Raw genomic sequence first — 27,848 nt, forward strand, 5'->3', positions numbered from 1 at the left:
TGGTATCAAAGGCAGAACAAACTCTCTAGCCTGCCCTCCTACTTGGGCAGGAAGAAATTTCTGCAAAAAGAGCCCTGCTGCTGGAGCCTACAGTGCAGGAAAATGGGAAAAACATCCTGTTTAGTCTTGCCTGGAGAGAGGGGGAAACAGTGTGTGGCTGACTGTACAGTGCTGCCTGGGAGCAGCATCCCAAAGCAGTTAGGAAGGTGCTAGAGTTGCCTTTGTTACCTTGTGCTGGGGCAGAGGGCAACATAGCCCATCACCTCCAGGTATGGAAGTACTGCCTTTATGTACCCTCAGCCACTGCCAAGGATGCAAGTTGTGCAGGTGGGGACAGTAAAGAAGCACTGGCTGAAGTCCTTGTGAGGGTATCTTCCTTACAGCTGCTCTGCAACAAACCTAAGGCTTGGGGCTGCTATGTGCTGGCACCAGTCTCAAGTGTCAGCTTTTGTCACTCCCAGCTGCTTCTGGACCCTGGGTGCAGCACTTGTAAACATAGGCAGTAAGACTTTTGCTCTCCTTGAAACATTTGCCTACCTCCTCAGCTGTGTGTATGAGCCTGGGGCAGTAGCCAGCCCTCAGAAGCTCTCACCACTGACCTTCCTTCTAGTGGAGGCCATGGACTTCATGGGCAAAACAAGGGAGGGAAGTGCTGCAGCTATACTCCCTCCTTACCTATATCCCAGATGCTCCACAGGGATTCAGAGCACAATGCCAGAGGACACCAAAGGCAGAGATGTGATGCTTATGGTAGGAGTCGGGGTGTTGCCCAGGATCCCATTCCTGCCACGAGTGCCTGTGAACTCTCTAGCGCTGAGGTGCACTCACCTTTGTCATGGTATTCGGCTTCCCCTGCAGCCCCATCTGCTGCTCTTACCCTCCCAGCTCAGCTTTTGTTGCAGGAGCAGGTGGAAAGGGACAGACTGTAAAAGCAAAAATGCTCTTGAAGACTTTGCAAATGCATACAAACACCAGTGATATGCTTAGAGCTTTATTAGGTGAAGGAAGGGCTAAAAATAAACTCATCAAACATTCACCGTGCTGGTGCAGAACAAGAAGGACCAGTAGTTACCTTCAGGGTCTTTTGTTTTCAAAAAAGCAGAGAGCGACAGGTGAATTTTCCATACAGCAGCTCTGTCTTTCCTGGTCAGGGTGGCTCAGGGCAAAGAAGTACAAGACGCAGCTTATACTTTTAGTTAAGAAAACACTACATAAATTTTGCCTCTAATGATGCAAAAGAGGTGTTCCACGACACACTGAGCCATCCAAAGTCTCTTGCTAGAGAAACAAAAAAACCCCAACCAAAAAAAAAAGAAATATCTTTTAATTATTATTATTCAAAATTTGAAAAATAAAAAGGTGAAAGTGCAGCTCACAGCCACAGAGACCAAACTGCCCACAAGAGTTCATCTTCCAGAATAGGAGGGAAGGAGAAGACGAAAAAAAGAGGAAGGCCCACAAAAAAATTTTTTTCTTCCCTTCCCTCCCCCCCCCCTGCTTTTCTCTTTAAAGTAACAGCTATATTGGGGGGCCAGGGGCAGAAATCAAACCAACAAGACACATCTTGATTCTTTTTTTGGGAGGGAGGGGGCAGGGCTCCTTATTTGCCTGAATTGAGAACTGTATTAAATAAATGGGCTCCAGCCCCCCCAAAAAGTCAGTTTGACAGTTATATAGCTTAAAAAAAACCAAACAAGGATGCCCTGGTGCAGAGAAGAAATATTTTTTTTCCCTACAAAGAAAATAAATCAGGCTGCAAGATGCAGAAAACCGCATTTAGGCTCTTACATTTACAAATACATACATAAATATATTACATACAACAGCAACTCAAAGCGGAAGCAGGTGCATCAGAGGATGTCTGGCTAGCTGCAGTTCTCCCCACACAGATGCTTGGCTGAGCAGTTACTTCTAATAATTACAGAAATGGGCTTCAGCTTTTATTTGTTTTGTTTTCTCTTTTCTTTTGATTTTTCTCCTCCTCTCCTTTCATTCTCTCCCCCTTCCCTGGTTTTGGATTTAGTTTGTCCAGTATGGAGAAGTGCCATAGGCATTTTTGGTAGCCTGAGACTTTTGCTGCATGGTGCTGGGTTGGTTGCGTTGGCCAGATCCAGCCTAGAAATTGGAAAGAAAGGAGACATGGGCATCAGCTGCCATAGCACTAAGCACTCCCAGGAAGACAAGCCTGTCTGTATTTTAGCAGAAGAGCTTCCACCCCCAGGGAAAGCCCTGACAGCCACCAACAGAGCAATTCTCCCCCCTCCCAAATGGATCTGTTTCTGCTCTTTAACATCTCTGTGACTTGCAATCCAGGACAAACAGCTACAGAGACACCAAGCAGGAGCATAGGGACACACCATGCCACCACCTCTCACCCTAAACAGGTTCAAGCACAAAGCAGGACTGGGGACAGCCAAGGAGCTCTCAAGGTGAATGGAGGCAGTGCACCAGCCAAGAATGTCACACATTTGGAGAGAGAAATAATTTCCTATTTCTGGCCTCTAAGGCAGAATGTTTCATTCAGGGAATATTTGCAGTGAGGAAAGTAAATGCATGGGTTGGAGAAACGAAATCAGAACCAACATGCAACCTGCAAGGAGTTTGATTTTTCCCTCAGAGTTACAAGTGCTAACATCCTGCTCTCCTGCTGCAGCCAGGGAACAGCAGCACCTGCCTTGGCTTCACACCTCACAGACCATCTCTCCACACCCCACATCAGGATAGCCTCTTCACAGAATCGCAGGCTGGCAAGGACCTCCTCTGCTCAAGCAGGGTCACCTGAAACCAGATGCCCAGGACCATATCCAGACAGTTCCAACAATGGAGACTCTATGACCTCTCTGGACGACCTGTGCCAGTGCTTGGTCACTATCTCAGTAAAAAAGTGATTCCTGATATTCAGAAGGAACCTCGTGTGTTTCAGTCTATGCCCATTGCCTCTGGTTCTGTCACTGGGCACCACTGAGAAGAGCCTGGCTCTACCCCCCCTTACACTTTCCCTACAGGTATTTAGATACATTAATGACACTTACCTGGAGCCTTCTCTCCTCCAGGCTGAACAGTCCCAGCTCTCTCAGCCTTTCCTCACAGGAGAGATGATCCAGTCCCTTCATTTTCCTTGTGGCCCTTTGTTGGACTCTCCACTACATCCATGTATCTCTTATACTGGGGAGCCCAGAACTGGACACAGAACTCCAGGTGTGGACTCACCAGTGCTGAGCAGAGGGGAAGGATCCCTTCCCTCAACCTGCTGGCAATACTTTGCCTAATATAGCCCAGGATACCATTTGCCACCTTTGTGGCAAGGGCACATTGCTGTCTCATGTTCAAAATGGTGACCACCTGAACCCCCATGGCCTTTTACACCTAGCTGCTTTGGCCCCCAGCATATACTGGTATATGGGGTTGTTCTTCCCCAGGGGCAGGACTTTGCACTTCCCCTTGCTGAACTTCATGAGGTTCCCTCCCCAAGCCGGTCAATGGCATCAAGTCTGTCAGTCTGCAATCATTGTCAAGGCCCTTTCCCAATGAGCAAAGCAAAAGCGAGAAGGAAACAAAATCCTTTTTTTTGCATTCCATTAGGGTCTTTTTGGAATGCAAGTGGGTGCAATCTCCCCTTAGGCATGCTGTAGATGTGGAAGGGGCCAACTCACCTGTGCATCTTGCTGAAGATGGTGATGTAGTATCTGGGAATGAGGCTGCTGATGTGCAGGCAGGATATGGAGAAATGGGGCTGGAGCATAACCCGGGGCCGCACCAGGGTTCAGAGGCCCAGTTGATCCAAGAGCAGAGGGCAGGCTGAAAGGAGATGGTGTGCCAGTGTGGAATCCCTGCTTGTCAAATGTCTGTATGGGAGGTGAGGGGGACAGCATCAGAGACTGGTGTAAGCAGCCCCCACAGGGATTAGACAAGAATCAGAGTGGCCCAAACACACATCACCTGAACCTTTCACCTACCCCATGAGCAAGATAAGTCACACCTGTGATCACTTCAGCAGACAAGTTTCAGCTCCTGTTAGCCATAATTCCACACTAATGCCTACTGTGCTCCTTTTTTTCCCCTGACCTCTTTTTACTCAGTGAGACATAGGATGGCAGCAGCTGCCTGAAATCAGTCCTTCAAACAATGAGGGGGGTCAGGCTCAACCTACCCAGGGAGGCCCAACAAAAACACAAGAACTTGCAATAAGATTTCCCTCCCCTGGACAAAGCTTGACCCCTAATGTTAAGCATGTATCTGAGAGTGCAAGTTCTTCCTACCTGTAAGCATAGATCACAGCCAGACATTGATTCCCCTAGCTAAGGGTGCAAAGATGGGAAAACAAGAGCTGGACATAAGCCCAACTGCACATCGCAGCTTATCAAAGTGCTTTCTGCTTTCCCTGAGAAGCTGTATATTAAGCAACAGTGACAGGAAAGTGTGGGACAGGGACCCTCAGGAGTTAGGGATAGGCACTACTGACTGGTCTTGCTAGTGAAAAGCAAACAGCCTCTTGACTCCCCTTTGGGGGCTATTTTGACTAAAAACATTAGTGCCATCCCATTTCATTTGCACCCAGGATATAGAACATGTGTGGCAGCATAGAGTGCTGCACCTATGCCAGAAGCTGCTCTCAGGAGCTGACATGGCAGAAGTGATGGGATAGAGGGCAAGAATCCTCTCCATCAGCAAACAGAGGCATAAGAAATACCACAGCCTGCTAATCCTAAAACCAACTGGCCTAGGAATGGCCCCAGCCACCAGCACTCCATAGGGGAAGCCATCAGCCTAGCCTCAGGCCACAGGAAAGGGGGCAGCCTTGCTCACCTGAGTCTTGTTATAGACGGAGCCACTGATATCAGATACACCTGTGTTACTTGATGTCACAGAAACACCTGGAAAGCAAAAAAAAAAAAAAAAAAGCCATCAACAATAAAAAAGTCAACAACCACCTACCCTGAACCCTAGTGCTTTGCTCTCAGCACCTCCCGCAGCCTCAGTGGATGTACCTTTGTCCACAGCTGCTGCTGATGCTGCTGCCAGCCAGCTTGGTGGAGCTCTCCATGCTGTCAGACCCCCAGCATCCCACATGGGAACAGAAGAAAGGGCTCAGTTCCTCACTCCTGTTTCAAAGCAGGAAACCAGCCCAGATCCATGACCCAGTGGTTATTGCTTAGATTCAAATGCACTTCACCAGGCAGCAGCTGGCTGCACCAAATACTTGTTTAAGCTGACGAAAAGCCAATTTTACCCTAGGTGTAGGGATGCATTTAGCTCTACTGCAGCATTCAAGAGCTTTCCAGTAGAGCAATGAGACTTAACATTTGCTTTACATTTGAGTCCTTGTCCTTTTACATCCTGCAGAAGGGTAAGGTCTGCAATGCTCCTCTGACCTGAGAGAATTAATATTACTGATTCAGGCTGGCTTCCATCTGGACTGGCTGGAGCCACAACAGGCTCAGAAACACTCACCAGGAAGGTGACTCTCAAACCAGCCACTTACTCACAGTCTTATAAAGACTGTCTCTAATCATTTCACTTGCATAAAACTTGCATAGGGGCTCACATAAGGGATGTCACTGAAAGATTACCTGAACTTGTACATCCTACTGACTATTATCCACTCCTGCTGTTTCATGTGAGTACCAATAATACAGCCAGAAGCAATCTGAATACCATAAAAAAAGATTACAGAGCCCTGGTAGCAGCAGTGAAGGACTTGGGAGCACAGATAGTCTTTTCATCGGGAAAGGAATAGGCTTGAAAGGTCAAATCACATTGGGAAAAATCAATAAATGGTTACAGAAGTGGTGCCACATTCAGTGCTTTGGCTTCCTAGACTCATGGGACTCACTTCAAGAAACCTGGTCTCCTAGGGGCTGATGAGGTTCATCTTTCAGGGAAAGGGGAGAGCATCTTTGGCAACAGGCTTGCCAATCTAATAAAGAGGGCTTTAAACTAGAGCTGCTGGGAGAGGGGATCCTCAATCCATCCCACTACCACCACTTTGAAGCCAATGCCAGTAAGAGATGCCCTGGGCCTGGAGAAGGATCACAGGACAACAGGAGAAAACCTAAAATGAAGGAGAGTATAATCTCAGCCAGGAAAGCAGCTTCAATGGGGGCCCATCTTAAATGCCTCTATGCAAATGCACACAGCATGGGAAATAAGCCAGAGGAGTTACAAACGTGCACATGCCTGGAGGGCTATGGTGTTATTGGCATCACTAAAATGTGGTGGGATGACTCCTATGACTGGAGCGTGGGACAGGCAGGGGAGGAGGCGGTGTCACCCTCTATGTCAATGACCAGCTGGAGTCCATGAAGCTTTGCCTGGGGATGGATGAATGAGCTGATGGAGGGCTTTTGGGTCAGGGTTAAAGGGAAGACAGGGGCAGGTGATATCACAGTGGGAGTCTGCTATAGGCTGCCTGACCAAGATGATGGAGCAGATGAGGCCCTCTACAGACAGATAGGAGCAGCTTCACTTTCACAGGACATGGTCCTCATGGGACATTTCAACCACCCCAATATCTGCTCAAGGGACAACACAGCAAGGCACCAGCAATTGAGGAAATTCTTGGAGTGCAGTGACAACAATTTTCTTCTCCAAGTGGTAGAGGAACCAATAAGAAGAGGTGCTATGCTGGAGCTTGTCTTCACCAACAAGGACGGGCTGGTGGACATCATGAAGCTCAAGGGCAGCCTTGGCTGCAGCAACCACAAAATGGTAGAATCCAGGATCCTTAGGGCAACAAGGAGGATACACAGCAAGCTCATTACCTTGGATTTGAGGAGAGCAGATTTTGAACTCTTCAGGGATCTGCTTGGTGAGGTACCATAGGATAAAGCCCTGGAGGGAAGAGGGGCCCAGGAAAGCTGGTCAGTATTCAAGAATCACCTCCTCCAAGCCCAGGAGAAATGTGTCCCAACAAAGAAGGCAGACAAGAATGCCAGGAGGCCTGCATGGATAGACAAGGATCTCCTAGACACACTTAGATGTAAAAACAATGTCTTCAGAAGGTGGAAGCAGGGACAAGTAGTCCAGGAGAAATACAAAGAAGTTGTCCAAGCAGCCAGGGATCAGGTTAGGAAAGCTAAAGCCCAGATAGAATTAAATCTGGCCAGGGACATCAAAGGTAACAAAACTTCTACAGGTATATAAGTGATAAAAGGCAGAACAGGGAAAATGTGTGCCCTCTCCAGAAGCAAATGGGAAACCTGGTCATGTGGAATATGGAGAAGGCTGAGGACGTTTCACCAATAAGGGCCCTGGCCACACTGTCCATGTCACAGAAGGCAAAGGCAAGGACTGGTAGAAGGGATCTCTTCTTCACAGAGAAGAGTGTGATCAGCTCTTGGATGAAGACATTCCAGTTGGTATTTCAAATGCACAGTAAATGCTTGGTATTTGTTTAAGCCCAAGGATGAACTAGATAATGCTAAGCAATTCAGTATACATTTCTCAGGTCTAACCAACATGTTCAGAATAAAGCTTTCAGATTAACTGTATAAATTCTTCAGCCTTTACAGTTACAAAGGAAACATTACAGGGTGTACAGACAGCAGCTGAAACAACAGCCCAGAGATGTGTGAACTGCCTTGCTCACTCCTAACACACAGCTTTATCAGGTGCCTAACAAGAAACTCAGAATCTAGTCTTTATTTGGTAGACCATTTCAGCAGCAGAATCCAACTGATTAGGCTTCAAAAACATGGCATTGATGCAGGACCACTATTCTTCAGCAAAGAAAGCTTTGGCAGAGGAAACAGCTCACCATTTCTCCCATGTATAATAGTGGACAAAGCTGTGCGTCAGCCAAACAAATCCTTATGCAAAGTTCAGCCATGAGGTTTTAGAAGGAACACTTGGGCCATTAAAAAAGCATTTGGTATATGGGAGATAGAGAAACAGCATGGATCAGGACTCTGTTTAGGGCTGGCTGCTGTGTTGACTGTACAGTACTGTGAGTTTGCCCTACGAAATACCACTCAAGAGCAACCTCAAGTCTCACATGTTACCTTTTCCAGGTCCAGTGCTAGCAGATTTGTTTTGTGCTTGAGATGACCCACTGTAGCCTCCTTTGCTGTAATCTCCAGCTGCTGTCCCCTGTGTTAAGTCATCATATCCTGCTGGTGTGTACAAGACAAGGTGTTACAGTGTGCAAGCAGCTCTGCAGACACTCACATGACAAGTGCAGTGGTAAGCATACCTGGTCCATAGCTGTGCTGCCCATAGCCACTCGCTTGATGGAAAGGAGTAGATGCTGTGTTCAGGTTGACTCCATGCTGTTTAGCAGATGCTGGAGGTACCTGGACAAAGGAAGGGAATAAAAAGCGCTGTTAACTGGGAAACGTCAGGCAAAACACAAGCTCCCTCTGCGATCCAATGGGGAAGGCACCTCCACCTCACATGGGAAATTTAATTTGGAGTTGGGAGCACTGGGATGGCATGGGACATGCAATTCATGCTTCCAGCAATAACTTGCTGTAGTGGCTTTGTACAAGCCCCAAATTTTCTGCTAGAGCCATCCCTCTGACTGCAGTGCAACCTTGTCTCAGAACAGGCTACATATTTCTTTCATACGCTGACTGTAAACAGCAAATTCTTACCCACAAACCCAAGGAGCAACCACAGTGCTCTCCCTCCAGAATCAAATGAAACACCAACTCCTGCCTGAGGCTGTTTCATAAAACACAATCCTACAAGGCCCTAAAATAGACTCAATTACCCTTCTGTCTGGAGCACACCCCTTCCCAAATAACATTCTCTCTCCTAAAACTACCAGCATTGCTCTCTGATTTAATGGGGTCTCCTCCATCCCTCAAAAGGATTTTCTAGAAACTCTTGGCCTGCTGACTCAGATTTGGGTCTGCCTTTGACTCTCCAGATGCTGCTATGGGCTTTCAGGAAGACTGAGTCCATGAGCTGTAACTGTCTGCTATTTACAGTAACCTGAGCAGGAGTCCATGAGTTCTGGCCTTTTAAACTTCCTGTTTTCTTGGGGAAGAGACTGCAGCTAGTTTTTTCATGCTGAAGCTGTTGGAGTGGGTCCAGAGGAGACCATGAAGATGATCTGGAGCTGGAGCACTTCTATGCAGACAGGCCGAGAGAGTTGGGGTTGTTCAGCCTAGAGAAGAGAAGGCTCCAGAGAGTTGTGGCTGCCCCCTCCCTGGAAGTGCTGAAGGACAGGTTGGAGGGGGTTGGAGCAACTTGGTCTAGTAGGTGTCCCTGCCCATGGCGGGGGGGTGTGTGTGTGTCAGACTAGATGATCTTTAAAGGTCCCTTCCAACCCAAATCAACCTGTGATTCCAAGAAGTAGAAGGTTTGGGCTGGAGAAAGTAAAACCAGAGAGGCATGAAGGAAGGATTACGGTTTAGGCTGTCACACTTACAAACATGGTTGGCCCATACTGGAATGCACTGGGTACACCAGGCACACCAGCGTAATAAGGTAACCCAGTGTAGCTGTACCCTGGGGGCAGAGTTGGGTTGAGGAAGGGCTGCTGAGTTGTATGATGAGTCTGTGTCTGGTTCTGCTGTGGCTGGGAAAGTGTGGTAGCAGGAGCAGGGGAGGCAGAATCTCCACGTCCGAATTTTGTTACATCACCTGCGAAAGAAAGAACCAATCAGAAAAGCTATCAAAGCTACTCCAAAAGTGGAGGATTCAAAGAATTTAAATCCTCCAAATACAAGTAGACAACTACAGAAGAGAGCACATCCTACACTTGAAAAGCTGCAGTTGTTCATGGGAAGAACTCTCCCAGTCTCTGTTCGTGATGGCCACAGGGACATTGCTTGTTCATGGCACAGAACTCCGTGCCCTGGTTAATCCATTGATAAAATGGAGATATCAATACTTATCCATTTCACACAGTCTGAGTAGATTCATTACTATCATATCATTGCAATAAAACATGCCAAATGCAGAATTATGGTAAAGAGCCAAAGAGCAAATGGTTGTTGGGTTGAAGTGTGATTCTCCTGACGGTTAAATTGATTAGCTAAGCTTCATGGGCTGAAAGCAAGTTAGGATTTACAGGCAGTGATGGGCATATTTTTGTCAGTGTCTGTTTATTTGTCAAGAATGACTAGACAGATGTCCAGTTCCTCACACCACCAAAGTTCTGAAGACAGTAGCTTAAGGCCAAGAAAGTAAGGCTTGCATCACAAGCCACCTTATTCAAGAAGTAGGAAAGTAAATCTAGTTATTAACGCCAAAGCAGTCTCCTGAGAGAAGCGATTACAAAGCAGAAAACTCCTGAACACTTGCATTTTCTGGCAGCCTACAAAGCAGCATGTTCATGTGTTTTTAGGAAGGTAACATATATCAGTCACATCTATCTCATTCACAACTAGTATTCCTTTATGTTGGTTACCAAAAGGTATAACACTTAATACTGGCATTATAGAAATTATAACTCCTATGGCTACAGTTTTAAGTTGTAACCAGATGGCAGGGAAATAAACCCCCTAGCTAAAAATCTTGGATGGAATTGATGTAATCTTTGCATGATGATAAACTGAAGAGCAAGAACAGAAATGAAGAAGGGCTTTTTAAAGCACCAAAATTTCATAACAATTTTGCACTAATACTCAAAGGCTATCTAACTTACTCCCAGAAGAAGTCACATATGAATTACTGACCAATACTATGAATAAAACAAAATTAAGAAAATTATGTCAGGGTTGAGAGGGAGATGCTCGTTTTTGTTTAACTAGTTTGGACTGATGGGTTTAACTGGTTACAGAAGGGAAAAATGACTGCTCTTTCAGTAATGACAGGATGACCTTCATTTAGCAACCAGCCACCATCCTTGTCTTAAAATAACACTCACCTGAGTACAGGTTGCTAGCAAGACTCCCATCTCTGCCTGTCAAGGTTGCAGGAGCAGGGAATGTAATTCCGTAGTAATCCTTAGAAAGAGATTACATCCTTTATTAATAGTTGAAACCATAACAGAGCTGGACTGAACTCTGTATTATTATGAACTCCATATTATACATGTAAGAAAATTTAAAAAGCAAGAACTAAAAGAAGATTGGGCAGAAGCTGATCTTATAGCTTACAGCAGAGCTGAAGATTTACCTGTATCCTGAACTACAAAATAAACCTATTTTATGGGTATTATTAATATCATATAAACATATTTAATCTCTTAATAAGTAAAGGTAAGTTAAAGGCAACAACTAAATGCTTTCCCCTCCCAGCCCTCAGCTCTGAGCTGTCATATTAAAGCAAGACTGCACCTGGAAGAGCAACAGACCATCAGGGGCCAAAGACCTGGGGTAAGGCCAGGACACAATGTGGATGTTAGTCTAAACATTTTACCCTTGTACCATGCCCTGTTTTCTAAAAGTAAAAACATCAGCTAGGAAAAAGGGCACAAACATAAAAAAAAATTAAGAAAGAGAGCTACCACCTGATGACTGGATGTCAAGGGTTAACGCTGAGCCAGCAATTAAAGGAATGACGGATGCTCTCTATTAACCCCTCTCCCTTCCCAGAATGTGAATAAGGGAGAGAGACTTATGGGTTGGAAACTAAGGAAAATAATGAAATTCGTACCAATATATACAAATATATACAAAACCAATATTGCACACACACACCCATTAATGCTCACATCACCACCACTGAGGCTGCAGGGCAGGCTCTGTAAAAGTCCTGGGCTGGGTTCCTGGCATCAGCAGCAGATGGGAGATGGATGCAGGAACACACAGATTCAGGAGGGCAAGGATTGGGATCAGAGGCAGATGAACTGACAGAATCCTCCCAGGACGCTGGCCATGGACAAAGAGAGCTTGACCCTCCTGATCCCTGATTTATATTGTGTGACACGTATGGGGGTGCAAGGAGGGTCACAGGTGTGACCCCTTTTCCACCCTTTCATTTCCAGAGCATAAGTATTTTAGCAGAACCAAGCAGTGACCTTGGTTTCTATAGGAACAAATATAAGCAAGAGCCTTTCTGCACACCATTCTCCAGTGGTAACTATAAACATTGAGCGTTACCAGTCCTAGAAGCAGACACTGACTGAGAAACTTGCTGTTAATTTCAGCAAGTGCAGCTACTTAGAAGAGACTTAGATGAAAAGTAAAATGATTAGAAAGAAAATTGGTTCTATCCTGGCTCAAACCAGAACACTGAAAAATTTATTTAAGCTATGTTACAGGAGCCCTCAGACCAGTAGTCTCCGAAGTGGTGTGCACAAGACAATTGATTGGAATGAATGAAGAAAATGTTGGTACCATTAATAAATAGAATATTTTAACAAATTTAAAATAGTGTTTGTTTAACCTTTCATCCTTTTTTTTTTTTTAGTGAATGTTTTATATATATTAGTACAGTAGTATTGGTATATAATTTATCCGTGGGTGGTGATCTTTCTCTCTCTCTCCCTCTTTCTGTCTCTCTCCTTCATTCTTTTCCTCTCACTCTTTTCCCTTCTCTCCCTCAGTCTTTAAACTCTCTCTCTCTTTTGCCTCGCAACATATTTTGCCATATCTTCATTGGATTATATCACTTGGCCTGTAATTTGTCAAATAAAACTTTATGCTTGCACCCAACCCCTGGTGGTTGGACTTTGTTCTCACAGATCAAAAAATTATAAGTTACTTCGAACCGTAACAGGCTGGTACCGTACTAAGTGGTTATCCTCCTAATTCTCATGCTTTACTCCTTATCACCTCCAATCCATCAAAAGTTAATGCTTTAACCACTAATGTATCCATTTTCACACAATCTTCAACATTGGAAAAGCATCCTCCTTCATACCTGCCTCTGCAAAATCCCCAGCACCTCAAATGCTTTCTCAGAGTCGACAGTATCTTCCACCTTGCTGCATTTCTGTGTATCACTCCCATCTCCTACACCCAATCCTCCATCACTGAACATAAAATAATCTGGCAAAGAGTATTGCAGGTGTTTTCTGTAACTTGAAATGGTGCCATACTTCATCATCCTTTCCTTCCCAGATAATTCCATCTCATTGACTCTGTTATGAATCACTTCACAAAACACAAACAAATTCCTATTAGAAGTATTTGCAGTTTACTCAAAAGCAGCGCTCCTGTCTCCTTCGGAGGAAAATTACACAAAAAGCAGATCTGGAGAAGAGATCTGAACAGGACTTGGTGAATATGAACTGGAACTGACATACTAGCATTTTCCCCTATATAAACCAAACAAAAATTAACTAAATCCACATGAGAACAAGGTCTAAGGATTGCAATTATTCCCACTGCCCCTCAGGTAGGGGAAAACAATATCAACACTGCATATCCCTATCCCACACACCTATGCATACACACATTCAAAACAAAAATAATTAAAAATACAACTGTAACCAGTTGTCTTTGCACTGTGTAACCACCCATAGAAAACATCAGAAGGGATACTCTGCTCTTCAAACAACATGAGTATTTCCTGACTTACAGAAGGCATGAAATATGTCGTGGTTTAGGCCCATCCGATAACAAAGGACCACACAGCCACTCGCTCCCCCTCTGTTCAGGCACCTTCTCCCTCTCCTTCCTCACCAACCTTGGTATCTCTGCTCCATCATTGCTCTCACATCCTGATATTCCTCTCTCCTCCTCCTCTCCTTTGCCCTGAAATCTTATAACCGCTGTTTCCCCTTCTTGAATATGTTAATTGCATTGGAGATGGGGGAGCTTTCAACAGCTTCTCACAGGAGCCACCCCTGGGGCCCCTCCCCCACTACCAAAACTGGCACCATATCAACCCAGAACATAGTAGAAGGTGCCTGAAATCAAAACCGAAATATCAGGAATAGACTCAGAAGGTGAGAGAGAAAAGGACTGAAAAATGATAAAGGATCTGACGTAATAGATTTAAGCTCCTCCAAGCAGTTTGCTAGGTACTACACACACCAGCTAAGATATTTCTAAGATCTCTACTACACAGGTAGCCCACAACAGACTATCATAAAAGATAGCATATCCCAATGTAATACACACAAAAAAATTAAAAAAACAAATCAACCAACCAAAAAAAAAAACCTAACAAAAAAACCCCCACCACAAAACAAACAAACAGAAAACCAACACAGTGAGAATTTATAGCCTCATCATACACATTAAGAAACTAAATTAAATTTAAAAAGAAACCTCAGGGGAAACCCCTATTTGCATGGTATCAGCAACCACCAGTACCTCTCACTGCTGGAAGCTTCCCAGGAAGCCATGAAGGCTTACATTTGGGACTCTCACCACTTTCATTTTCTAGATGTAAATGGACCAGCACATAGAAGATAAACATTCCTACAACCTACTGCCTCCCATATACCTAACGTTGCCTCATTTCTACAACAAATTCAAAACACAATTAAAAAAAATAACATCCAGAAATCACAATCATTGCATGAATAGTTGACCAGAAATCCTTCCCAATATTTATGTATTTGTTTATAAATATAAACACACTGAGGACAAATAACTCCCTCTCTACTCTGCTCTTGTGAGACTCCACCTCAAATACTGTGTCCAGTTCTGGAGCCCCCAACACAAGAAGGACATGGAGCTGTTGTAGCAAGTCCCAGCCTGCTACAACCCTGCTACCACCAGCATACATCCACCACCAGCATACATCCACCACCAGCATACGCTCTTCCCCAACACCCTCCTCCACACCAGCCACCCACAGCAAGCCAACACCACTGCCCTCTACATCCTCCAGCACCTCTTTACCACCCTCAGCAGCCCAAACACACACACACTCCCCGGGATGCCCAGTCACCACACCACCTCCTCAGCAACCTCCAGCATTACATCCACCACCTGCAGCAATGTGCACCAGCCAATGGCATGGTCTTCAAAGGCCAAAGGCCCCACAACCTGCTGCTCAGCATCAACAAATACTTCAGGCACACCAGGACTTCCTCCACACCCATCACCACCACCCCATGTGTCTGGAACCAGGTCCACCTTGAAGCTCGTGCCTTTTTCCAACATCTCCACAACCTCACCCGCACCATATGCAATTAACCCAACAACCCCAACCAACCTGCACATCCCTACCTATGTTGCCATCATCACTTCTGGACCACTGCCTCCCCTGAGTGATGGCAAGAGCTGCTGCAAGAATGACCCTAGACCCTGAGCTTCCACTGACTGCTCATCTATTTATATAACTTGTTTTATTTGTTTTGGCAAGGGTTTTTATTTTTTTTCACAGATTTGTTTAACAGAAAATAAAGACCTGTTGTAAACAGTTTGCCAGTGCCTCTTGTCTCAGAAGCACAGAAATGATCCTTTGAGGTGTGGGGAAGCAACTTCCACTCAACACCTGCTCCAAGCCCTGCTCCAAACAGGGCTCTGCAGATTCTGTGCCCACTCTTCTCTGGCACCTCACCAAGGATGCACTTTCCTCAAACACTTTCAAAAACCTCTGCCAGGGTTTAGCCATTGTCATCAGAATCATCTCTTTGGCCCGTATCTCCTTAATATTTTCCACCTTCCATCCCAGTTTAGATGAAGGAAAGGCATGGCAGAGATAATTTTGATTAGGCTGAGTTCAGCTACTCTTGCCACTTCAAGCATTTTTTACATCTCTCTTGTTGCACTGCTTGAAAACACCTTGCATCATGAACTATTCCAGGGCAACATAGACAAGGTATGAATCATTACTTTTTCTCTTGTTCAGTCCTACTCTGGGACTGAATGGACAGATTAATTTTTTTTTTTTCTCCATGTGCTTTACTGTATTTATTTTAGATTAAGTATTACTCATTCATTTTTTCTCTCAATTTGCTGTCACTACATGTAAATAATATCAATAATTCTCAGCTCCTAGCTCCTCAGAATCAAACCTTCCCACCAAGAAGAATGCTATGCCCTTTGGTATGGCTACATGGAAAAAGCAGTCCTGCCCAAAGAGCAACAAAAAATTGAGTGAACAGATGAGAAGCGCTTGCTGATAAAATTTGAACAGCACTCCTAGAACACATTTTGCCTCCTACCAGTGTAACAGTGTCTCTCCTGGCCCCAGAACTGCAAGTATTTTGTCATTTTGCTGCTCTGAAAATAATCCCTTTCATTTCAGTTAACAGTTCTTTCAAGGATCATGCCTTCATTGGGTAGTTAAAATCTTCATTAATGCACTCAATTTTATTTTTTTAAAATTCAGAATGTGTAGCTGGACAGGGTTTTGACTGGGACATCCCTGTACTCACCTTTGACTATCTGACTGATTGCCTCTAGACTCCACATGAAAAACCTGATACTGACTTGGACCTTTAACTGGCCTTCATTCAGTGATACTTCTTTTCCAGATCGTTCGTTGCTTCTTTTCTGTCTCTATGGATACACTGCATTACTTAATCCTGTGACTTTTCTCAGTTACATACCACCAAACCTAATCTCCAAGTTTCATATCCTAGTTTTCTGAAAACAAAATTCTTTACCTTACCACAATCTAGGCTAAGGCTCTGTGACGGTTGCACTCAACCCCCCCTTAACCAAACCAGCAGCAGTTTGGTACAGGCTCCAAAGGAGGTAAAGGCCTGAGCCATAGCCGTGACAAAAACTCCTCTAGGAAACCCACAAAGGAGCAGAGCAACACAATGAATACCAATAAGTTGTACAAGGAGTCTTGTGCATACCTTTTACATTGTATTCAATTTGATTATAAGCCAACCTCTTTATCCCATAAATATGACAGTCTAAGTGAACCTTCTTTGAGCTCTTCCTGCTAGGCAGCGTGGCTGCATGGCAGTGATCTCCTTGAGCTGGGATGCTCCTCAAGGGTGCTCTTCAACGCAACAAGATCTTTTACCAACAACAGATCACTGGGTGAATCCAATTTGAATTCTTCCTGGACAGCAACTGGACTGCATGCCACACAATTCTCCCCTTTAGCAGAGACGCCTCTCAGTATTAAGAGATATTAGTTGTTTAGCTGAAATAAGTAAGTTTTAAATAGAATTAATCACTTAGAGTTGTAATATCATGTGATTCAGTATGCTGTTTGCTTAGCTTTACTCATCTATCATGAGTAGCTAGATTTGCTGAAGCCTTAGGCCACAACCTGTACATTTCCACTTAGATTTACTGAACATGTACCTAACTTAGTCAAAACAGAGCCGCCAGTGTAAATCAGAAGATACAGAGGCTTCAAGGCTACGATCATCAACAGCAGCTGAAATTAGACAAGATAACATCCTGTCTGAAGGCAGTAAAGGAATCCAATGAGGAACAAGAGGACCCCAGACCCAAATATTACTACTAATCTAACCATTACGTGAGGGGTGGGTGAATAGTCTGTAGGGGTATAATTACCCAGGGATTTCTTTGTTTGGGTTGGTCCCCTTTCTGGAGGCACCTAGCTCGATCTGATCCTGCTGCTGTACCATTCTACTAAATTATTTACTTTTATAAAATCCTATGCCTAAGAGTCTGCTTTGGGAAACTGAGGGTTCAAATTTTGGAGCAAACTAACACTGGATGCCCAAACGGAAGGTAAGAGAATTGGGAATAAGCATGATGAAACTTTGAGATCTTAGTTAAGTGATATAGAGAACTGGGTATGCACATTTAATCCTTTAGCTATAAATACATATAATCCCTTAGCCATAATCTGTTGACCAAGTCTGAGACTAAGTTTGGATTCAGCCACACAAACACTCACCTGTGACAGGCTCTTTGTGAATCTAGCTCTCAGCTTCTCTCACATCCCATTTACATTCTAAATCCAGGTAAGGAAGAAAACTTTGTATACTCTCCCTCCCTTGGAAGAGCACCCTTGAGGAGCATCCCTGCATTTCTTGCCATGATGCATGCACAAAGTTTGAGCGCCTCAAAAACCTGCACCTACTGGCTGACAATTTGTGTACTTGCTGTTCAATCCTACCTCCTGGTAGAAGAAAACATTCATGCTCAGATTTCAACTAGACTTGACAAGATGTCATACTGTTGCTACAATTATAAAATTTCTTCACTAGAAACACAGAGCAAACTTACTTCTATTTACAGATGGATGAATGCATGATGCAACAATTGTTCTATATCAATTTATGCCACCTAAAGAATATTTAAAAAACAGAATATAGAACATGAGCTCTTAATCACCATCAAATGAACCAATTTGTGTTGCACAAATGATCAACACTGAATAGAACTTGTTTAATATTAAATAAACCAAGCCAATTACTTACCATTGGCAGTCTGGACTGAAGCATCTGGAGATCATCATAACCATAAATCTGCTTAAAGACAGATAAAAATAAAACATCATAACAACACTTTTCTCTGATGCTGACCATTTTGGGGATTTGAATAGAGTTTGACCTATTTTAAAGGTGTACAGTGTACAGCTATTCATTACATTGAGCTATCATGGCACACTGTAGCAGTTTAAGGCTAACAGAGATAAGCTTAAAATGGTTGTCACTCTGATGTTTCTTGATGACAGCAATCCTCTGAGGAGAGTATGACTTTCCCATCTTCATTCATCAACTTGTGAAAAATCTACAGGACATCCAAATTTGGGGGTAGTAGCAACAACCTTCTTGGTTCAATCATTACTTCTGAGAACAGCAGGACTTTAATGACCAGACCACAAAACAACCTATAGTATCCCCTTGCATTCAGTGGGATACAGAAAAATTATTAGAATAGTTTCTGATTCAAAAAACAGATAAGAAAAAATATGTTGATCCTGGTCAGACATCAAAAATCTATCTGCAGTCTTTCAAAGTATGACAGACAGGACACATTGGCACATTTCAACCAGTAACACAAATCTGAATGAGTCTAATTTTACTCAAAGGACCTAAAACCTGATACCACTGAAAACCATAGCAACACACATTTAGCTTCAACAGCAGCCAATCAGGTCTGTACCAACAGTTCTGCAGTTTACTATCAACAGTAAACCCTTGCTGAATACATTCTACAGCATTTGGAATGATAAGTCCAGATGCAACATGTTCCAACAGAAATGCCTTGACATAGACAGCAGCAGGTCTGGAGAGCCCACTTTCACCAAGGGTTAAGCAATCAAGGACAGGAACAATTAAATTGCTTACTGGGTAGGCAGGCAGAAGTCCTCCAGGTCCCACAATATACTGATTATGTAACAAGGGAGGTACACCTTGGGGCAGGTTTGGTGGAGCTTTCCCTGTAGAATCAAAATGCAGACACTTAAACAAGCCTTTAGAAAAGAAAAGGCTTCAGCATTGAGACAAGATAACTCACAAGCCCTTGTGGCTGCACTGTCATAGCTTATAAAGAGCAGAATTATGCAGAAGAATTTTGTGCATGTTGATAAAAATGCTCAAATATCCTGAAGAGTTTAACCATGCCTCAAGGAAGGGAAAGTATAGGCTATTTACAACTGAAAACAGTCCCATCAGAGAACAGTGTGATTTAGTCATTTACTTGGTCCAAGAACCTCTTCTTTGCTCAGTCCTCTCCTGAAGGCAAAATTTAGTTTTTTTTTTTAATCTAAGAGAACAAACTCTCTCATTTTCTGCTCTATTAACACATTCTCCCTTATCATCAGCAATAGACTGGAAAGTACTAAATGTTGCCAGCATACTTTTTGTGGGTGACTTATTGCAGCTGGGAATAGCAAACAGACGATTGAAACAGTTTCAGTTGCCTCCATGGAGCAGTGCTAGGAAGCAGAAGAGTAAATAAATGCACTTTGGCCAGTCATCAGACACTTCATTTACAAGATATTGGAATGAGAAAACCTTCTGTAAATAATTTTGATCTTAATATTTAAATAATTCACTTCCCTCCATAAGATTTCCTTTTAGCAGTTCAGGGAAGAATTTCAGAGAAGCAAGAGAGAATTTAGCATTGCTTCTATTTCAGTGCAAGAAGCCTCCCCTACTTTCTCTCTCTGTGGACCCTTTTTTTGAAGTGCTATTTCCTGTGGAATGACCCAGACATCAAATACTTTTTTCCTTTTCTGTAGATGTGGCAGTAGGGATATGGCATATGATAATGAGGAGACTGCAGTATATTTTGATACTGGTAAATGAATTCAAGTCACATAGAAGACTGAAATTAAAGTTAATGTGAACTCATAGCCAAAAGTTGATTACAACCTGGAATACAAACTTGGCGAATCTCCTAGCCTAAGACTTCCAAAGCCAGAACTGCTCTGGTGTCTATTTATTTGGGAATTGGAAGGTACGATATAAATGCCACATAAAACCCTAACAAATTTTTCAAATACACAAAACCAGGCAACTTTATTTTATAAGCCAGAAGATAAAGCATGCTGAAAATGGTAGTGTGGATTTCTCAGTGCAGTTATGACTGGTGAAATGCTCAAGTGACAGCCCTGCTGACTGAAGTCCTCTGTCTATCCATGTGATCCGTTAATACTACAAACCTGAAGACACTAAGGGAGCTGCCCTTGTGGTACCAGCTGGTATAGATGCACTGGTAATGCCCAGGCCAAGGCTGTTTGTAGTGTTCATACTGCTTGCCATGCTGACAATTGAAGAGGTGGTGCTAGTGGATGAGGTTGAAACAGTTGAAAAGGTTGTTGAGAGTTGGATCGAAGTTGTGTTCTCAACACTAGTGTGCTAGAAAGGAGACAAAAAGAATGAAGATCACAAGAGTAGATAAATCACAGTGGTAGATGCTGGGGAAAATAAACCCACTAATCCAAAACCAACAATCATTTAAGTAACAGCAACACATGCAAAAGAAAAAGATATGCATTATCTATGTACCATCTATGTATGTTGTGATTTTTAAGTAACAAAGAAAATTATTACATGAGAGTTAAATTCAAACCACCATATCATTAAAAAATTATACCACAGTAATTAAAATGTCATTATTTCTTGCCCTTTGCTTGTATATTCCTTTAAGCCAGTACTTGTTATGTTAAATAAACTCCTATATTCTCCCAAAATACAGTATTTGTTTTCAAAATACGGGACACTGCTATTGTGATTTGCTCAATGCACTTGTGGAATTTAAAAGATTAAAACTGTAATGCCCCACAACATAGTCAATGTGGTAAACTGAAGCACAGATCAGCTGTATTACAGGACTTCCTGGTTTGAATCCACCACAATACAGCACCTTAGCTGTAAGTTGATCACACTTGCAAAACAGTGTCATCAACACACAGAAGCCAAAACAACTCTGACAACAGAAAAAACCATTTGGATAAGTGTGAATTTTAAAGTTACATATTCAGTAGGGATTGAGTATTACAAACTAAAATAGAGGCAGAGGCATAAGGACAAGCAGTAACCTATTTGCACACCCCAACTGGGATTGTACAGAAGTACTTGATCACAGAACAAGGCAGTGTCTCTCTGACTTTCTTTTGTGCAATCTCATTGAGAGCACTGTGTTCAATACCATTTGCCTTGTTATCTCAAATGCATTAAATATATAGGTGATGACAAAGCCCCAAGGTAAACTCTAAAATCACAGAAAAGCTGGGGAGTGACTTTTTACAAGAGTGTAGATTTAGGTTAGACATTAGGAAGAAATTCTTTAGTGTGAAGGTGTTGAGACAGTGGCCCAGGTTGCCCAGGGAGGTACCCCCTCCCTGGCAGTGTTGAAGGCCAGGTTGGATGGGGTTTGGAGCATCCTGGTCTAGTGGAAGGTGTCCCTGCCCATAGCAGGGGGGTTGGAACTAGATGATCTTTGGGTCCCAACCCTGTAGGCGGCAGGTGCACGCCCCGCCTGGGCCAGCTGGGACTGGTCAAAATGCGCATGCCCGATTGAGGCAGGGTGTGGTTCCAACAGGTCCCGAGCCAGGCGGATCGAACTTAGTTCTCTGATACTAATCCGAACCAGCACTAGCTCGACTGACTCTGTTCACGAACCGAGCTCGCGCCCGCAGCGAGATTCCTTTCACGCAACATCTGGTGGAGAATGCGGGCAACAATAGCAAGAACCGAGTCCCCGAGAGAAGGCTCGCCGCAACACAACCCAAACCATTCCATGATATGAAATTATATGATTTGGCATTACATGTATCGTTCCATCACCTGCATTTTGCCAGATAAACTCTCCAGTATAGACTGCTAACAGTCCACATTTTGAAGCAGTTTCAGACAGCCACTGTTTTGGGGTTTTTTTAAATACATTTATTACAATAAATTCTTTCTTTATTCCATCCCCCTTGCTGGCATGAAAATTTCTGCTAGTTGTTTGACTGGCAAAGTAATATCTATTCCTGATCTAGTACAAATCTCAAGTGGTAAAGACTTTTTATCACTAGAGAGCTGATAGTCCTTCTTCCCAGGTATGATTCTTGTTTCAGTTCTTAGTGTACTGGGATACAATAAACTTTAAGAGAGAGTTTTAATCATCAGATAAACTGACTATATGCTGAACATCTGTTGAAATGCAAATAGGACTTACTGCATGTGATGTGCTTGAAGCCAACACTGAAGCAGGGGAGAGGCTGCTCTGATGATTGGAAAGGGAGCTAGAAAGAAATTGCAAAGTATTAATAAAATTGATTTTTCCTAGAATATTTTTAAATATACGCACATATACACAAAAATTGACTTGGACAGACTGGATTGATGGGCCAACATCAACAGCATGAGCTTCAACAAGGCCAAGTGCCAAGTCCTGCACTTGGGCCACAATAACCCCACGAAACGCTCCAGGCTTGGGGAAGTGTGGCTGGAAAGCTATCGGGCAGAAAGGGACCTGGGGGTTCTAATTGACAAGGGGCTGAAGATGAGCCAGCAGTGTGCCCAGGTGGCTAAGAAAGCCAATGGCATCCTGGCTTGTATCAGAAATAGTGTGGCCAGCAGAAGTAGGGAGTTTTGGTTTTTTATAATTTTATTTTTGGGGTTTGTTGGGTTGTTTTTCTTTTTTTGGGGGGTCTATTACAAGTTGTCACAGCCAACCCAACACGCTGAGCTAAACTGTCCTAACTGTCCTAGACCTGTTTCTGGTCATGCATGTGTGTTGAAATTTGAAATGTTAACAAAATAGCAATACTTTACCAGCAAAAAAGCATTTTATTATACCATTTGATAACTGTGTGCCATGGTATACAAATATTCTATGGGGGTTCAGTTACCATAACCAGACACAATCTTTCCAAGATGCTCATCTGCTTTCCAGTATGTCTTCAGTTTGCCCGGATGACTGTGGCCTGAAATAATAGACATCTCTGCCCTTCTGCACCCTTCAGAAGACATCAATGAATTTCCGGAGTGTTGGGTGGCCATTTCCAATTCAGTTCACAGCCAACAATGAGCAGACTCAGAGTAGTTGTTAGTTTGATCTTTAGCTTCAGTGTTCAAAAGTAAGTCATTCAAATGTAAATTGTGAGGATGCTGGGGTGGTGGGACACCTTACACCTAAATTCCCCAATTTGAAAACCAACACCCCCCCATCTCCACACCAGCCGAAAAACAAAGGGGAGAAGGGGAAACAAGGTGGGGAGGAGTGGCCCAGAGAGAAGCACAAACTTCAAATGCTTGTATTTAAGGTTTGAATGGATTTTCTTTATCTTGTCCTGAATGTTTGTCTTTTCAAGTTTACACATTACATTAGGGGGAGTAGGAAAAATGCATTTCAAGTGTCAATTTTTAAAAAAGTACCCAGTGAGCCTGTTTCCTATGGCAGTTGCTTTCTGTACTTCTATTAATAACACTCTTTAGACTGCACTCTTTATTTGCTCCCTAATAAAAGAAATGGTCGTTATTTGCACTTAAAGAATTTTCTCCGTTAGAGAAAGCCCATTTCCTTTCTTCTGTTTCCTTTGTGCAAACATCCCCATCACATTCGTCTTCACTCCCCAAAGGACTTTTTTATCTAGCCCTTATTTCTAAACAGCAATATACATATATATTTTTGGGTGTATATGGGCATATGCATACATTTTGAGACATATAAGTTCAGCTCCATGCAGCAGAAATAGCAAGTCAAATTACTACAGCACATAAATAATTCAAAAGGTTTTCCCCTAAGCCAGGATATATAACCAGTTCTGAGGGCTTTTGTTTAAGATTTTGGCTTTAATTGATAGTGTTGGTCTGTGTGATAACCCACACCCCTATTTATGGCAGGGAAAGCAGGGGAACCATTGAAGCAGTAGTTTACAGAAATAAAAGTAGTAGTTTAAAGAAATATATAAGCAATAGTTTAAAGTAGTCTAATGGAAATTTACTAGCTGATTAACATAGGTAGAGGTAAAAGAATATGTGCATAGTAGAATTTAGTTGCTACAGAGGATATGTGCATGGCAATGATATATGTAATAATGGAATGTAGTTGCTATGGAAAACTTATCTCTGAGAGCAGATTATGGGATTTCTCAAGGTTACTGAAGTCTGCAGAAGTGCCAAAACTGGGCAAAACTAATTATGGGATTTCGGACTGCCAGAAAAGGAAGAAAAATGCTGCAGGTCATCCAAAGGACACAGTGATGAAGACTAAGATGATGAAGGAACGACCACCAAGACCACCTGAAGACTATTATGCACATGCAAAAAAGGGTGGCAACCTATGTTGATGAGTTCTTGGAAAAGTTATGAATATGTTAATAATTTATTGGAAAATATATGAATATGTATATCACACCTGTATAAAAACTATGTAACCAACTAACATCGGCACACACATTGTTATTGTTTTTGTTTAGGAGGAATGATCCTCTGTGCATCCAGCACTGCAGTAACAAATACCTGCTAAATAGTCACTTGGACTACTGAGTCTTGATTCTACTTATCACGGCATCACCATGCAAGGCCAGCATTACCATGGGAACGGGGGGGGGGGGGGGGGGGGGGGGGGCTCACTGAGCTTATCTTGGTGTGAATGAGAACAATGAGTAGTTAAGCTTATTGGGAAGGACCCACTTCTCATAAAGAACTCGACAGACAAGCGTGTATGCGATAATATCAGTGTACATAAGAGATAAGATAAATTTCAATTTTGATGTATACAACAAGGCCTATATTACAAGGAAGGTACCCTTGATTTGTGGGAGTTTCACCAAGCACCCATCTTTGCACGAACCTGCAATAAACAATACCTCCTTCATAAATGGAGTCTCTTTGTCTGCGTTTCGGGAGCTAACTTAAAATGGTTAAAATGGTAACACCCCCAGGGCCAGACTGACAGCCAGTGCTCCAAGGGGACCATGGTGAGCCAGGACCACGCGGTGCCACCGACACTGTCTACAGCCTGTCTGGAAGTGTTTCGGTATTATAACAATGCAATGGAAGGGCTTAGATCTAGAAATAGAATCTGAGAGCAAAAGCACGGGCTTTTTATAATTCGAAACAACTTTTTAATTAAATAATTAAAAAGGGGGGAGCACCTACTCACGAATGTCTGCTGTGCTCGCCGTGCCCCCCCACCGCCCCCGGCCCTGCTGCGCTGTCGGGCTGCTCTGCACTGGGCTTGCCCGGGGGGGCTCTACAAGCAAAGATGGGAAAGGGGGGGGGGGGGGGGGGGGCTACGAAAAAGAAAAAGAGAAAAAAACCCGAAGCCGAGACCGACAAAAGGGCAGGCTCTGCCACCAAGGCAGTGCTCAGCCGTCCGCTTCCCCCCCCACCCCGCTTGCGCTCCTCCTCCTTCTCCCCCTGATGCCATGTGTACTGCAGGCAGGGCAGGAAATGGCATTCTGGCGGTCCCCGCTCTGCCTCCTGTGGGAGACCACTCGCTGTCACGGCACCGCGCCGGTCCTCCCTGCAGCGGCACAGCCGCCTGCTCCCCGGCTTCACGAGCAAAAGCATCCCGTAGTTCTCCCCACCGCCTTCCATCCAGCCTGCACGTTAGCTGGCAGCGCTTATGCTGGCCAAAGTTTTAATTTTTGGTGCTTCATACCAGCAGGGCTTGTCTGAAAAAATTGCAAGCTCTCCCGCCGGGCAGTGCTGAGGTGTCCGGCTTCATGTCCTGCTCTTCCCTTTCTCCTCCCCCTCATGTAACGTGTACTTCAGGCAGGGCAGGAACAGGCTCGCTGGCGGTCGCCCCTCCCATAAGAGACCTCTCGCTGCCACACGGCGGGAGAAAGTGGCCGCGCGGTACCGAGCGAGCGCCATCTGCCGATTGGAGGCTAGAAGCGGTGGCGGAGAAGTGTCCTAAACCCATGCAACCAGAAACGTCCCGGTCTATTCTGAGTCTCTCTCATAGTTCTAGTTAATGTCAGAAAAGGAGACCTGGGTGTCTGACAGCCCCATATTCAATCACCCTCATGTTTTCCCTTTCCCCTTTGAACCCCTTTCACTTTATCACAAGTCCTACTGTACCTGCTTAACTGGGAAATTGAGCTGCTGGCCAAATCACTGGACTGAGGCAAGCTGGGCAACGTTGCTGTGTGCTGTGATGCTGAAGGTAGAAGTGAAGCAGTGGTGGATACCATGCTAGGTAGAGAACCAGCAGAAGGCAGCGAAGAAGTCTCTGTCTTAGGCATTGAGACTGATGAAGTAGCTGCAACAAATTAAAAAGAGGCATTCAAAGACAAATTCCAGCATAACTGACATCCCAGCCTGGTTCCAGGAACACAACAGTATTCTCCTCTTGGTTTACAAAAACCTGACCATTAAGAACCAGTAACAGTATCAAGCAATCTGGCTATTATGTCCAGCCCTGGAGCCCTCAACACAAGAAGGACACAGACCTGTTAGAGCAGGTTGAAAGGAGGGCTACAAAAATGATCAGAGGGCTGGAGCACCTCTCTTATTAAGACATTCTGAGAGAGTTGGGGTTGTTGAGCCTGGAGAGAAGACTCCGGGGAGACCTTAAAAATAGCCTTCCAGTACTTGAAAGGGGCCTACTTAGCTGGGGAGGGACTCCCTAGCTGGGGAGGGACTGTTTACAAGGGCATGTAGCAAAAGGATGAGAGGCAATGGTCTTAAACTAGAGCAGAGTAGATTTAGATTGGATATTAGTAAGAAGTTATTTACTATTAAGGTGGTGAAACATTGGAACAGATTGCCCAGAGAGGTGGTGGAGGCCCCATCCCTGAGACATTCAAGGTTAGGCTTGATGGAGCTCTGAGCAACCTGATCTAGATTCAGATGTTCATTGCAGGGGTGTTGGACTAGATGACCTTTAAAGGTCCCTTCCAATCCAACACAATCTATGATTCTATTAGCAAAAAATCAAACAGCAACAGAACTATCATTTTTTCCCTTTAAAAGAAGTCTTAGAAGAAGACTTCTTAAATGAAGACAGTCTTAGAATAGTCACCAAATAAAAGTGAGATTAAATTGGAAGTTACACATCACAGTTTGTCAATGTTATTAGTTTTGTTTCCTCGCTAAATGACCCAAGTTAGGTTGCTCCATTGGGTGCTATGCAAACAGAAAACAAGAGGTCTTGGCCTTAGCAATAAGTATAAGGGTAACTGACAACAGAGAAGGAAATACAAGTGACAACAGAAACATAGTTGTGAAAACAAATATATCACCTGATACCTCCTGGCAAGATACATATAAAAATAAGTAAATAACATTTACAACTCTCAATACATTTAGAGCAGTGTTCCCTTCTTGAAGTAAAAGTAGATATCCTCAATACAAGGGACAGAATCACCATCTTCATTAAGACCCCTTACAAGATGCCTGAACCCAATGTGTTCAAATTAAGTTTAGTTAACTGTATTCTTTTAATTGTATTCTTTTGTCTGAATAGTCTTGCTTAGCATTAGTAGCTAAAGTTACTGAAGTCTTAGGCCACAAGCTGTGAACTTTCACCTAGAGAAGTTGAATTTATCTTAAACTCTTGCTTAGTTATGTGAAGGTCCTGAGATCAGTACAAAATAAGAAGATAAGACTGTCAGAAGCAGCTGCAACACATCCAGATAAGAACAGATAATGGCCTGCCTGAAGACAGAGAAATAATCCAATAAGGAAAAAGAAGACCCCAGACTGGAAAACTACCATTGGA

The 27,848-nt window shown here is 43.6% G+C and overlaps 1 protein-coding gene across 1 annotated transcript in view; it reads right to left on the minus strand.

The window, feature by feature from the left end:
- Nucleotides 1–1,857: 1,857 nt before the first annotated feature.
- The window catches only part of LOC139789118 (ubiquitin-associated protein 2-like), a 102,665-nt gene continuing 76,674 nt past the window's right edge, over nucleotides 1,858–27,848 (minus strand). Inside the window, 14 exon segments of the mRNA XM_071729644.1 lie at nucleotides 1,858–2,092; nucleotides 2,094–2,115; nucleotides 3,654–3,748; nucleotides 3,750–3,845; nucleotides 4,807–4,874; nucleotides 8,001–8,111; nucleotides 8,192–8,291; nucleotides 9,374–9,588; nucleotides 10,817–10,895; nucleotides 18,155–18,202; nucleotides 19,028–19,119; nucleotides 20,347–20,542; nucleotides 22,350–22,416; nucleotides 26,207–26,387. Of these exon segments, the coding sequence (XP_071585745.1) occupies nucleotides 1,934–2,092; nucleotides 2,094–2,115; nucleotides 3,654–3,748; nucleotides 3,750–3,845; nucleotides 4,807–4,874; nucleotides 8,001–8,111; nucleotides 8,192–8,291; nucleotides 9,374–9,588; nucleotides 10,817–10,895; nucleotides 18,155–18,202; nucleotides 19,028–19,119; nucleotides 20,347–20,542; nucleotides 22,350–22,416; nucleotides 26,207–26,387 (1,529 nt within the window). The 3' untranslated portion in view covers nucleotides 1,858–1,933.

The sequence above is a fragment of the Heliangelus exortis genome, chromosome W, assembly GCF_036169615.1.
Source record: "Heliangelus exortis chromosome W, bHelExo1.hap1, whole genome shotgun sequence".
Taxonomy (NCBI): domain Eukaryota; kingdom Metazoa; phylum Chordata; class Aves; order Apodiformes; family Trochilidae; genus Heliangelus; species Heliangelus exortis.